Raw genomic sequence first — 14,582 nt, forward strand, 5'->3', positions numbered from 1 at the left:
GGGGAAGGGTACCAAAACATTTCTGCAGCATTGAAGGTCGCGAAGAACACAGTGACCTCCATCATTCTTAAATGGAAGAAGTTTGGAACCACCAAAACTCTTCCTAGAGCTGGCCGCCCGGCCAAACTGAGCAATTGGGGGAGAAGGGCCTTGGTCAGGGAGGTGACCAAGAACCCGATGGTCAATCTGACAGAGCTCTAGATTTCCTCTGTGGAGATGGGAGAACCTACCAGAAGGACAACCATCTCTGCAGCAATCCACCAATCAGGCCTTTATGGTAGATTGGCCAGACGGAAGCCACTCCTTAGTAAAAGGCACATGACAGCCTGCTTGGAGTTTGCCAAAAGGCACCTAAAGACTCTCAGACCATGAGAAACAAGATTCTCTGGTCTGATGAAACCAAGATTGAACTCTTTGGCCTGAATTCCAAGCGTCACGTCTGGAAGAAACCTGGCACCATCCCTATGGTGAAGCATGGTGGTGGCAGAATCATGCTGTGGGGATGTTTTTCATGTGCAGGGACTGGGAGACTAGTCAGGATCAAGGCAAAGATGAACGGAGCAAAGTACAGAGAGATCCTTGATGAAAACCTGCTCAGGACCTCAGACTGGGGCGAAGGTTCACCTTCCAACAGGACAACGACCCTAAACACACAGCCAAGACAACGCAGGAGTTGCTTCGGGACAAGTCTCTGAATGTCCTTGAGTGGCCCAGCCAGAGCCCGGACTTAAACCTGATTGAACATCGCTGGAGAGACCTGAAAATAGCTGTGCAGCAACGCTCCCCATCCAACCTGACAGAGCATGAGAGGATCTGCAGAGAATAATGGGAGAAACTCCCCAAATACAGGTGTGTCAAGCTTGTAGCGTCATACCCAAGAAGACTCAAGGCCGTAATCACTGCCAAAGGTGCTTCAACAAAGTACTGAGTAAAGGGTCTGAATACTTATGTAAATGTAATATTTCCGTTGGTCTTTTTTAATAAATTAGCAAAACATTCTAAAAAACGGTTTTTGCTTTGTCATTATGGGGTATTGTGTGTAGATTGATAAGAGAAAAAAAACAATGTAATCCATTTTAGAATAAGGCTGTAACCTAACAAAACGTGGAAAAAGTCAAGGGGTCTGAATACTTTCCGAAGGCACTGTATATTTATATTTTATACAATGATCAATGTTTTTCTGTTTTGTATCTCTAATACATACAATAGGATAGTGATCACTGATGCCATTAGAAAAACACCACTCTATAAATACTTGTGGGGGCTATTTGTCAAAATGAGGTCAATCAGGGAGGAGTTTGCTTGGTTTCTTACATTAATCCGTGTAGGTTTGGATATTAGTTGAGTCAGGTTAAAGTCGAGACAAATATTATTCAAATGATCTGAGGCCTGGGTAAGCCAATCCTGGTTAAAATCTCTAAAAATAAATATACTGAACTAAAATATAAATGCAACATGCATCAATTTCAAAGATCAGGCTGTTGATTGTGGCCTGTGGAATGTTGTCCCACTCCTCTTCAATGGCTGTGCGAAGTTGCTGGATATTGTCGGGAACTGGAACACGCTGTCATACAGGTCGATCAAAAGCATCCCAAACATGCTCAACGGGTGACATGTCTGGTGAGTATGTAGGCCATGGAAGAACTGGGACATTTTCAGCTTCCAGGAATTGTGTACAGATCCTTGCGACATGGGGCCATGCCATTATCATGCTGAAACATGAGGTGATGGTGGCGGATGAATGGCACGACAATGGGCCTCAGGATCTCATCACGGTATCAAATTGCCATCGATAAAATGCAATTGTGTTCATTGTCCATAACTTATGCCTGCCTATACAATAACCCCACCGCCACCATGGGGCACTCTGTTCACAATTGTGACATCAGCAAACCGCTCGCCCACACGACGCCATACACGTGGTCTGCGGTTGTGAGGCCGGTTGGACATACATTACTGCCAAATTCTCTAAAACGATGTTGGAGGCGGCTTATGGTAGAGAAATTAACATTCAATTCTCTGGCAAGAGCTCTGGTGGACATTCCTGCAGTCAGCATGGCAATTGCACGCCCCCTCAAAACTTGAGACATCTACAGTATGGCATTGTGTTGTGTGACAAAACTGCACATTTTAGAGTGGCCTATTATCGTCCCCAGCACAAGGTGCACCTGTGTAATGATCATGCTGTTTAATCAGCTTCTTGATATGCCACACCTGTCAGGTGGATGGATTATCTTGGCATAGGGATAAATGCTCACTAACAGGGATGTAAACAAATTTGGGCGCAACTATTGAGAAAAATATGTTTTTGTGCGTATTGAAAATGTCTGGGATCTTTTATTTCAACTCATTAAAACATGAGACAAACACTTTACATGTTGTGTTTATATTTTTGTTCAGTATAATTCAGATGACAGAAAAGTTTTTAAATACAGAAATAGTACCAACAGCATCTGCCAGTGCAGCAGGGGGGCGGTAAATCTCAGCTACAAACATACAGTGAGGGAAAAAAGTATTTGATCCCCTGCTGATTTTGTACATTTGCCCACTGACAAAGAAATGATCAGTCTATAATTTTAATGGTAGGTTTATTTGAACAGTGAGTGACAAAATAACAACAAAAAAATCCAGAAAAACGCATGTCAAAAATTTTATAAATTGATTTGCATTTTAATGAGGGAAATAAGTATTTGACCCCCTCTCAATCAGAAAGATTTCTGGCTCCCAGGTGTCTTTTATACAGGTAGCGAGCTGAGATTAGGAGCACACTCTTAAAGGGAGTGCTCCTAATCTCAGTTTGGACTACAGCAAACGGAGAGTGGAGCACGCCCACATTCACATCGACAGGGCTGTAGTGGAGCGGGTCGTGAGCTTCAAGTTCCTCGGTATCCACAGCATGTTACCTGTATAAAAGACACCTGTCCACAGAAGCAATCAATCAGATTCCAAACTCTCCACCATGGCCAAGACCAAAGAGCTCTCCAAGGATGTCAGGGACAAGATTGTAGACCTACACAAGGCTGGAATGGGCTACAAGACCATCGCCAAGCAGCTTGGTGAGCAGGTGACAACAGTTGGTGCGATTATTCGCAAATGGAAGAAACACAAAAGAACTGTCAATCTCCCTTGGCCTGGGGCTCCATGCAAGATCTCACCTCATGGAGTTGCAATGATCATGAGAACGGTGAGGAATCAGCCCAGAACTACACGGGAGGATCTTGTCAATGATCTCAAGGCAGCTGGGACCATAGTCACCAAGAAAACAATTGGTAACACACTACGCCGTGAAGGACTGAAATCCTGCAGCGCCCGCAAGGTCCCCCTGCTCAAGAAAGCACATATACATGCCTGTCTGAAGTTTGCCAATGAACATCTGAATGATTCAGAGGAGAACTGGGTGAAAGTGCTGTGGTCAGATGAGACCAAAATTGAGCTCTTTGGCATCAACTCAACTCGCCGTGTTTGGAGGAGTAGGAATGCTGCCTATGACCCCAAGAACACCATCCCCACCGTCAAACATGGAGGGGGAAACATTATGCTTTGGGGGTGTTTTTCTGCTAAGGGGACAGGACAACTTCACCGCATCAAAGGGACGATGGACGGGGCCATGTACCGTCAAATCTTGGGTGAGAACCTCCTTTCCTCAGCCAGGGCATTGAAAATGGGTCGTGGATGGGTATTCCAGCATGACAATGACCCAAAACACATGGCTAAGGCAACAAAGGAGTGGCTCAAAAAGAAGCACGTTAAGGTCCTGGAGTGGCCTAGACAGTCTCCAGACCTTAATCCCATAGAAAATCTGTGGAGGGAGCTGAAGGTTCGAGTTGCCAAACGTCAGCCTCGAAACCTTAATGACTTGGAGAAGATCTGCAAAGAGGAGTGGGACAAAATCTCTCAAAATGTGTGCAAACCTGGTGGCCAACTACAAGAAACGTCTGACCTCTGTGATTGCCAACAAGGGTTTTGCCACCAAGTACTAAGTCATGTTTTGCAGAGGGGTCAAATACTTATTTCCCTCATTAAAATGCAAATCAATTTATAACATTTTTGACATGCGTTCGTTTTTCTGGATTTTGTTGTTGTTATTCTCTCTATCACTGTTCAAATAAACCTACCATTAAAATTATAGACTGATCATTTCTTTGTCAGTGGGCAAACGTACAAAATCAGCAGGGGATCAAATACTTTTTTCCCTCACTGTATGCATATTTTGGCCACATCTATAACCAAACACTCAAACCTTTTGGGGATAGTGACACTTAGACAAAATTATGCCACAAGAGTTGATTTCACATACAGTACCAGTCTAAAGTTTGGACACACCTACTCATTCAAGGATTTTTCTTTATTTTTACTATTTTATACATTGTAGAAGAATAGTGAAGACATCAAAACTATGAAATAACACATATGGAATCATGTAGTAACCAAAAAAGTGTTAAACAAATCAAAATATATTTGAGATTTGAGATTCTTCAAATAGCCACAATTTGCCTTCATGACAGCTTTGCACACTCTTGGCATTCTCTCAACCAGCTTCATGAGGAATGCTTTTCCAACAGTCTTGAAGGAGTTCCTACATATGCTGAGCACTTGTTGGCTGCTTTTCCTTCACTCTGCGGTCCGACTCATCCCAAACCATCTCAATTTGGTTGAGGTCAGGGGATTGTGGAGGCCAGGTCATCTTATGCAGCATTCCATCAATCTCCTTCTTGGTAAAATAGCCCTTACACAGCCTGGAGGTGTGTTGGGTCATTGTCCTGTTGAAAAACAAATGATAGTCCCACTAAGCGAAAACCAGATGGGATGGCGTATCTCTGCAGAATGCTTTGGTAGCCATGCTGGTTAAGTGTGCCTTGAATTCTAAATAAATCACCAACAGTGTCACCAGCAAAGCACCCCCATACCATCACACCTCCTCCTCCATGCTTCACGGTGGGAACCACACATGCGGAGATCATCTGTTCACCTACTCTGCGTCTCACAAAGACACGGCGGTTGGAACCAAAAATCTCAAATTTGGACTCATCAGACCAAAGGACAGATTTCCACCGGTCTAATGTCCATTGCCTGTGTTTCTTGGCCCAAGCAAGTCTCTTCTTATTGGTGTCCTTTAGTAGTGGTTTCTTTGCAGGAATTCGACCATGAAGGCCTGATTCACGCAGTCTCCTCTGAACAGTTAATGTTGAGATGTGTCTGTTACTTGAACTCTGTGAAGCATTTATTTGGGTTGCAATTTCATAGGCTGGTAACTCTAATGAACTTATCCTCTGCAGCAGAGGCCAAGAAACATTCTTGTGGTGGTCCTCATGAGAGCCAGTTTCATCATAGCGCTTGATGGTTTTTGCGACTGCACTTGAAGAAACGTTCAAAGTTCTTGAAATGTTCCATATTGACTGACCTTCATGTCTTAAAGTAATGATGGACTGTCGTTTGTCTTTGCTTATTTGAGCTGTTCTTGCCATAATATAGATTTGATCTTTTACCAGATAGGGCTGTCTTCTGTATACCTTGTCACAACACAACTGATTGCCTGAAATGCGTTAAGAAGGAAAGACATTCCACAAATTAACTTTTACGAAGGCACACCTGTTAATTGAAATGCATTCCAGGTGACTACCTCATGAAGCTGGTTGAGAGAATGCCAAGAGTGTGCAAAGCTATCATCAAGGCAAAGGGTGGCTATATGAAGAATCTCAAATATAAAATATATTTTGATTTGTTTAACACTTTTTTGGTTACTACATGATTCCATATGTGTTATTTCATAGTTTTGATGTCTTCACTATTATTCTACAATGTAAAAAATAGTAAAAATAAAGAAAAACCCTTGAATGAGTAGGTGTGTCCAAACTTTTGACTGGTAGTGTATATAGCCACCCCTCCCCGTTTTTTCAGTCTATTACACCTGAAGATGTTGTAATCAGCAATTTCAATGTCTTTATCCATGATCGAATCATTGAGACAGGTCTCTGTGAGAACCAAAATATCAGGACTCTTTGCATCCAGTCATCAAGAAGGTCCATCTTTGACATCAAGCTTTTATAAGAGCCTCCTCGTTGTTCGCCGAGAGAATGCTTGCCTCTCTCCTATTTGGATGCAAGCCATCGCTCTTGTAAAACTGGGGCATCTTCCAGAAGTTGTCAAAATTGTCAATGAACTCCGAATCCTTAGAGGAACAGTAGGATTTAAGCCAGTAGTGTAGACCGAGGAGACGGTTACTACTGTATTATCATTATTTCTATTAACAATGGACACCACAGTAAACTATCAATTGAAATGATCTCCACACTACTATTTACTCTATGACAGAAGCTTGAAATGCTGAAACGACACACAGTTAAATATCCCATTACAAAGCTATGGCTAGAAAGAGGAATGAAGAGAGAGATGGAGAGAGAGAGACAGAGAAAGAATCACAGCTGCAAGATTTGTGACCTGTTGCCACAAGAAAAGGGCAACCAGTGAAGAACAAACACCATTGTAAATACAACCCATATTTATGTTTATTTATTTTCCCATTTGTACTTTAACTATTTGCACATTGTTACAACACTGTATATATATACACATAATATGACATTTGAAATGTCTTTATTCTTTTGAAACTTCTGAGTGTAATGTTTACTGTTAATATTTATTGTTTATTTCACTTTTGTTTACTATCTACTTCACTTGCTTTGGCAATGTTAACACACGTTTCCCATGCCAATAAAGCCCTTAAATTGAATTGAATTGAATTGAATTGAAAGAGAGAGAAAGAGGGCAGAAAGTGAATGCAAATATGGGCAAATGGGAAAAGAGAAGTGAAGAGCAAGAGACAGCTGGAATTGAGAGAGAGAGTGAGAGAGAGAAAAAAAATAGAGAAGAAGACGCAGATGGTCAGTCTGGCACTTGGCTGCAGCAGGCCGTCTCCTGTCTGCTCCTTGCGGGCTGGCCAATGGGCGGCAGAATGGAGGGGGCACGGGCCTGGGCAGTGCCAGTGCTGTCGGGCAGTGCCAACAGGCTTTGAGAGGGGCCAAGCTGTCACAGAGGAGCCCTGTGGAGGGTACCGTCAGGGCCACTTTTACTTTGATCACGGGGCACCGACAGATGATGGCACTGCCAGCGCCAACGGAACCGACGCCAAGGTGTCCTACTACACCTAAGAGTATCTATTATATTGACAAGATAGTCGAGTGACCGCTCTAACAATGGAAATAAATGTCCTCAAAGATGGAAGCACTGTATCGTCTTTGATGGAAGGCAGGTGGGAGTAGGCGAGATCAGGTGGGACCATTCTAGCCAATGAGAGGGCAGATATGCGTGTGAACAACAGGCACATTTCCGATATGAAGTATTTGTTTTGTTGTTGCCGAAATGCCACGTGCGTCCACTTATATCAGTGCATTCGTAACAACCTAAGCAATATGAAACTTCTATTCGATCAAATAAGCCTCAAGTAGCAAGTTAGCAATTCCATTTTTCTCATTGACCTCCAAACAAAAATTCCTCACTTCGTGGTCTTATCTTTGGGCGGAGTAAACCCTCTCGCGTCACCTCTTCCTCTCTGACTACACCCAGTATCATGCCACTCTTGCTGGGTGGCGGACAGTGCCAGTTGGCTGGTAAGGAGATTGAGCTGATTGAATCCCATTAATGCCCAGTTTCTGAATACGTCCTCGCTTTCTCCCTTTCTTGAGAGGTTCGCTGATGTGTTGGCGATTAGATAAGTGAAGTTGCACAGCCACACTAATGAATTGCATCAAAAGTCATATATAATTGAAACCTGTATATGGTATAAACATGTCATTGTCTTTGATAGCACCAGCTGTCATCTACAGTATCTAAACAGAAGTGTGGTACGACTCAGATAGTGAGCGAGTCTGGACCCTCACTCTCAGTGTCAATCAATCGGGTCTGACCAGTGCACCTGTGTGGTCCTATTGACCACTCTCCTTTCTGACCGTAGACATGAAAGGACAAAGGAAAGACCAGTTGTTTATAGCACACCTTGTTTAAATAATTCAGTCTGGTCAAAGAAAAGGATGTGGTCAGCCCTGGCTCCAAATCACTTCTAAATCATCATCACCCGTCCAGTCCTTGTGAGTCATCAGGAGTAATACGCACACAATGAACTAGGCAGTGGCCGCCACACCTTGAAGAGCTGAGGCCTGAGCTCATCGACTGGAGGGAGAACAGTCGAGTCAGGGAGTGGACCACAGTGTGTGTATGTGTGGCCTGTCACTGTGTGTGTGTGTGTGTGTGTGTGTGTGTGTGTGTGTGTGTGTGTGTCAGGGAGTGGACCACAGTGTGTATGTGTGTGTGTGTGGCCTGCGAGAGTGTGTGTGTGGCCAGTGTTTGCTCGCGCAATAATCACATGGAGTGTGGTCATCACCGGGTGAGCAGAGATTAGCTCTTTGGCCATGTGCGTTTCTCATCTGTGGATGGGCTTGGCCAGGAGTGGAGGGGATGGGAGGGAGGACAAGATGTGCTAGACAGGGTCTCGGTGGGATGGGTATCTGGCACAGGGTGCCTGGGTGTTTAGGCTTTGCCTTCGGAGTGGCAGCTTTGAAAATAAAGCAGCCATGTCACGTCACTTTGTAGACAGAGCCAGCAGCAGGGCCTGGCTTCTGTGTGTGAGGCTTTGGCATGAAAGGTGGAAAACGTTACCTCTTACCTACAATGCGCACACTTGCCTGCACACACACGCAAGACGAAACCACACACACGCAAGACATGTGCATGTCACTGCTGATTGAAAAAGAGAAATTATGCTTTGTTTGCTTTATATTCTTCATTCATGGGGGACTAGCCAGGTAGCCTAGCGGTTAAGAGCGTTTGGCCAGTAACCAAAAGGTTGCTGGTTTGAATCACCGAAAAATCTGTTGATGTGCCCTTGAGCAAAGCACTTAACCCTAATTGCATTTGCTAAATGACTAATATGTATGCAAAATAACACAGGCATACCTGCGCACAACACGAACATAGTGGTGCAGTCAAACACACATGGTTCTAAATGGCATGTTATTGCTGTCCCCATTTTAGTTTTAGTCTTCTATCAGACATGTTTATTGTCTGTCTTAAAGAACAACATGTGCTGACAAGACTCAAAATCACATCACACCCTATCTAAAGCACTTGGTGGGGACCAGGGCCCGTAGCCACAAAGCGTCTCATAGTAGGAGTGCTGATCTAGGATCAGTTTTGTCTTTTAGATCATAATTAATACAAATATATTGACAGGTGGGGACCTGATCCTAGATCCGCACTCCTACTATGAGACGCTTTGTGGATACGGGCCCTGATTCCAGTGGACATTAATTTTTCCACCACGTAACACACAAGCATGAACAGGAACAGCACATGTACAAACACGGGCCATCCTCGCACATCCATTCAGACCAAGGACTGAAATTAAAGCAGTGCAAGAGTATATTTTCTCTGCAAAGCTCCTAAAGAGCTTGTCAATACATCTTATAGGAAATAAGCTTCAATATTTACCTTCGCCAAATGTACATAGAGCTCCATAGAAGTTACATAGATGTTTCCCTAGGTACAGATCTAGGATCAGCTTGCTTTTCCCGAATCCTAAGCTTAACCATTAATGGGAAAACGCAAAACTGACCCAAGAACAGCATCCAGGGGCAACATAGATGTCCAGGATCAGGACCAGTATGCATCTACTTACAGCCACAACGAGCTGGCTCTCTTTCTGGAGACTGGTTGAGTAACGCACCAAGATAAAATCTGACCGTGGGTTTCATCAGCTGGTATAATTAACCAGTTAATAATGTATTGTGTCACTTTGGAGTCACTTTAATTGTAAATAAGAATATGTTTCTGAACACTTCTACATTAATGTGGATGCTACCATGATTATATTATTTCTTATTTACAATAAAAGTGACTCCAAAAGTAACAAAATACATGATTTACCATTAATTTCTATTGGGCACAAAATAATCTGAAACAACCAAAAACAAATAGCAAATGCATCTAACAAATTTGTAGATTCACAAGCTTGATGTAATCATTGCGTGCTATGAATATGGGACCAAATACTTAACTTTTTACTACTTTAATACACGTAAGTGAATTTGTCCCAATACTTTTGGTCCCCTAAAATGGAGGGACTATGTACAAAAAGTGCTGTAATTTCTAAACGGTTCACCCGATATGAATGGAAATACCCTCAAATTAAAGCTGACAGTTTGATTTGAAATCCAAAGTGATTGAGTACAGAGCCAAAACAACAAAAAATGTGTCACTGTCCCATTACATTTGGAGCTCACTGTATATACTTTAGCCACATACCCTCCTGGCTTGGATCATTTTCACAAACCCTGAGGGCCAAAAGGTGAGTTTGCTGCTAATTACTTGGTTAGGACGTTGGGTGGGAGATGAGAAAAAACACTACTTAATGTGGCCAAAAAACAGGTCAGGAGCCACTCATGTCCCAGACTTGAATGGAGCGATTGAAAAAGGGGTTGTGTCATGGTAACTGGGTTAGCTCATGTAGGGCTCTCGTGTTCCCGTTAGGTCTGTTAGCTCTCCAGAGTTTCCTCTCTGAGTGATTGTTATTCCGAGTGCGGCGGTGACGACAGATAGACCTACACGACAGCCCGTTCCCACGTAAGACTCCAGGTGTGGTTGACTGATGATGTGTGCGTGTTTTTGTGAAGAAGCCACCCAGCGTGCTACAGTGCTAGACACGGCACCGACACCCACACCCACAGGAAAACGCCAGGCCGGGACATTCCGAAACTAAGCGGTCCACATTCCACACCTAGCGTTACAATTCCGGAAGCTGCGCTTTGCTCATATAAACCCAATGAGTCAGAAGAAATATCAAAATATTTAGTGGAACTTTTGTCTTTGCCCAGACCCAGACGGACCAAAACCCAGTCGACCCGGAGCGAGAGCGCTCCAGAACGGGGATGGGCGAGCCAGACAACAAGGGGCGGGGGAGTGTTGGGGTGCTCCCTGGCACAGACAGGAGTGCAATAGAAAAAGAGAGGGAGGAACGAACATAACTTTTTTTTAAATTGGAAAGGAACAAGCACAGAAATGTCTGTTTAGTCCTAGGCGTCTCCCACCCTCGCTTTCTTCGCTGTGCGGTACTTTGGCCGTCAGAGCAGGTGTTGGGCAGGGAGGGTATAAAGGCCATCTGGAGTGCCGAGCAGTGAGAATGAAGACTTCCACACTGACAGGGCTCAGATGAACCATCTGGTCCCCCCCTCGCTTAAAGAACCTGTTACCAGCTTCTTCACACACCGGCCTCCGGCACTCGCTCTCTCACTAAAAACATAGGCTACCTGTTCACTCACTCGCCTTGATTAGCATTTGCTGTCGGGAGGTTAGTGGAGTGTGAAGATCTGCTTCTTCCTGGTAGATTTCCTCGTTTATTTTTTCTTGTGACTTCTTGGAGTGGAGTCGGGCTGCCATGGCGTGGGTGAGACGTGTGTTTGGACCCGGGATGTCAGTCTGTCTCTGGGCTTTGTGTCTGTCCCTTAGTCTCATCTGGACTTGTCAGGTGACCCAGGCAGCCATCTACAGACACACAGGTACAGTAGAACCTTGATTATATACACACTTAGAAAAAAAGGGTTCATGAAGGGTTCTTCTGTTTTTTGGTTCCAGGTAGAAATGTTTCACGCAACGAACAACCCTTTTGTAAAAAAGGTTCTACCTGGAACCAAAACAAGGGTTCTCCATCAAGGACAGCTGAAGAACCCGCTCTGGTAGTGCGCCAGAGTGGGCTGACGTTGCTGGTAACTTGTCGTTTCTCTTTTGGTGCACAGGCTGTTTTTGTTTTTTTCACAATACATTTCGTTTTACCTTTCTGTAAAAACCTATATAGAATATATTTAGGCTTTGGTCAAATATAAACATTTTGCACACATTTCTTCCATCAATTGAATAGTGACTTGACAAAACAAAACTCCACATAAATCCCCTTAATAAATCAGCGTAGATAAAGATACACATTGTGTGTTGTAATATCAATAAAAAGCACATCTGTGATAATGCATTTTCACATACACTGTATGAATCCATTTCTCAATTTGGGTCACCACTTCTTTGGTATGGAAAGCTTTACTGTTCAGCAGTTAAGTGTAACATTTCCATCTACCGGCCAACTGAAATAATGCTGACAGCGCATGGCGTGATACTGTAGGGCAGGCCTACTTATTCAGGGTCAGTTTGGTATCACTCTTGTGAGTTTATTTGTTAATCCTTGCAATTATGCATGCCATAGCCAGATAAATTGAAAGTGCAATCTAACAACCTGTACCTTTATCAATGTCAATTGATCTCTGTATTCTTTGACTGCAGGTCCATGTATTTACAAGGAGGTTCAGTTTCAGCCTGGACAGACCTTCTACAGGGGCTGTGACAAGTGCTACTGCCACGAAAATGGCTACTTTTGCCTCTCGTGAGTAAACGAACCAAATGAATGGCTAGGTTAAAAGAGACATATGAAAATATTGAGTACTGGTATGCAACAGTGAAATAGCTGGTAAAACCAAAACAGGAATTCTGTTGTTGCCAATATCACAACGTGCCTTGTTTCTGTTTGTATCCCCAGCCCGATGAAACCTACCACATGGCCCAACAAGTGCCAGCGGGTTCCGACAGAGTGTGGCTACCGCATCGTTTATAAGGAGTTGCCGGAGGTGGAGTGTCGTGCATACAGCTGGATCCGGTGATAGGAAGACAGACACCGACGCCCCCTTCAGTCAAAATACAACATGGCAAGACTCTGGCAGTGGACAACCCTTTTAATGAAGCAGTTACGATGCAGAGAACATACCACACCCGACCTTCAATTTGGGAATTGGTTCTCTCAAAAGGAGGAACCAATTCCCAAATTGAACAACCCAACTCCCAAAGTTTCATCTTTGGTCTGAATGAATGTGAGTTGGGTGCCAGAGTGTGTGCACAATATTGACTGTAAAAACATTTACCTGTACCAAAGGACCTCCTCAATTGGCATGGATTCTAATAATGTGTTAAACACAAGTACCGTAAAAGTAGCAACCAACTCCAGTATACAGTCCCCTATCGTCCCAATATGCTTGTTCAAATTCCTGCCCTTGTGGCCTTACTTTAGTGGCCACTGATACATGGGACCAACTGAGTAGATTGGTGGACTGCATTGCCATTCTAAGAGGACAGACCATGTATCACCTCGTGACAAGTACGCAAGACAAATGGCGTTCAGTTATACATGTCGACGCTATTACACTCCACTGCCCAAGTGTGGATGCCCATATCACCCCAACCAGACATCCGTCATTACTGCGCAGTGTTAAAGGTCTATAGCTGTTTCCCCATTATATTTTCCTATCTGTTCCTTCGTAGGTGTGCAGTCTTCTATATGACATTGACTAAGTGGAGCTGTCGCACACTGATAGGGTTTCAATGTGAAGGTAGCGAGAGCGCCATCAGTCAACTTCAAACGTAGGCTGGGTTTACACTTCACTAGGCGTACTCCATAGAGGCTCCGCAACCGCTCTGCGACTTCACACACACGCCACAGAGATTTCGGTTCATGTCAGAATTTGCAACTTTATGCAAGCGTCAGTGACGTATTGCTAAGCATCCTAGCCTCACTCATCACTTGGCTAAGGAGATGCATGCCGATATTTCACCGTTCACTTCATTGTATGTATATAATTTCTTTCTAATAAAACATTGCAGTGTTACATACTGTGTGTGGACATTATTTCACCATTTCCTTCACAGATTTTTGGGGAAAGGTATACACAGCATACCATGGATAGGATGGCAGGTAGCCTAGCGGTTAAGAGCGTTGGCCCAGTAAGCGAAAGGTCGCCGGGTCGATTCCCTGAGCCGACTAGGTGAAGAAAAAAATCGGTCAAGGCATTTAATCCTAATTGCTCCTGTAAATCGCTCTGGATAAGAGTGTCTGCTAAATGACTAAAATGTAGGCGGATTGTCCTTCCATGAAATATAAAAATGGCCAATTTCAAAATACATTATCATGAGTATTTTATTATCAAAATGAATAACATCACTCCTGCCTTTTTATCTTTTGGATGGGGAGTCCAAATAGTTACCACTATGCTGTGTAAAAATCTAAACAAAAGTTCAACCTCACCAGAAAAAAAAGGCAGTGTCCAGTTTTTCCAAGACTCCAAAGTGAAGAGGAAACCAGATTTTCTGGACAGACTCAGTCATCCCAATCCGACCATCTGTCCATCGGTAAGATCCAGAAAAGAAATACCATGCTACAAATTTAGTGTACTATATTTTTCTTTGTACAGTTTAACACATTTTATACAAGTACACATGATCTTACATTGTTGTTTTTGTTTCATTTTAGGGTTGTCTTTACTTAAGGTGCTGGTAATTTTAATTTAGGGTAATTTGTCCACAAATTTCTCTGAAGTCTTCTGTCAAACATTCATGTAACAACGGAGTACCCTTTGTCTATGGATGAGGCAATGAGAGGAAAGGTCAAGTGTCTGGTCAAGCTGACAAGTCCCTCTCTCCAAAGCCTTCCCCTAAAGCCCCAGTGTGGTTCCTAGCTCCCCAAAGACATCTAACTCCCAACCAAACTAGAACGTCCGAAC

At 43.6% G+C, this 14,582-nt stretch overlaps 1 protein-coding gene across 1 annotated transcript; it reads left to right on the plus strand.

Moving 5' to 3' along the window:
* The first annotated feature begins 10,844 nt into the window (after positions 1–10,844).
* Positions 10,845–13,690, plus strand: LOC311138414 (uncharacterized protein). The gene is made up of 3 exons (XM_084173089.1): positions 10,845–11,546; positions 12,319–12,418; positions 12,572–13,690. The coding sequence occupies exons 1-3, from the start codon at positions 11,426–11,428 to the stop codon at positions 12,690–12,692; spliced, it is 342 nt and encodes a 113-aa protein (XP_084029215.1). The 5' UTR covers positions 10,845–11,425; the 3' UTR covers positions 12,693–13,690.
* The last annotated feature ends 892 nt before the right edge of the window (positions 13,691–14,582 follow it).

Source organism: Coregonus lavaretus (genome assembly GCF_964263955.1).
Source record: "Coregonus lavaretus genome assembly, chromosome: 12".
NCBI classification, from domain to species: Eukaryota; Metazoa; Chordata; class Actinopteri; order Salmoniformes; family Salmonidae; genus Coregonus; species Coregonus lavaretus.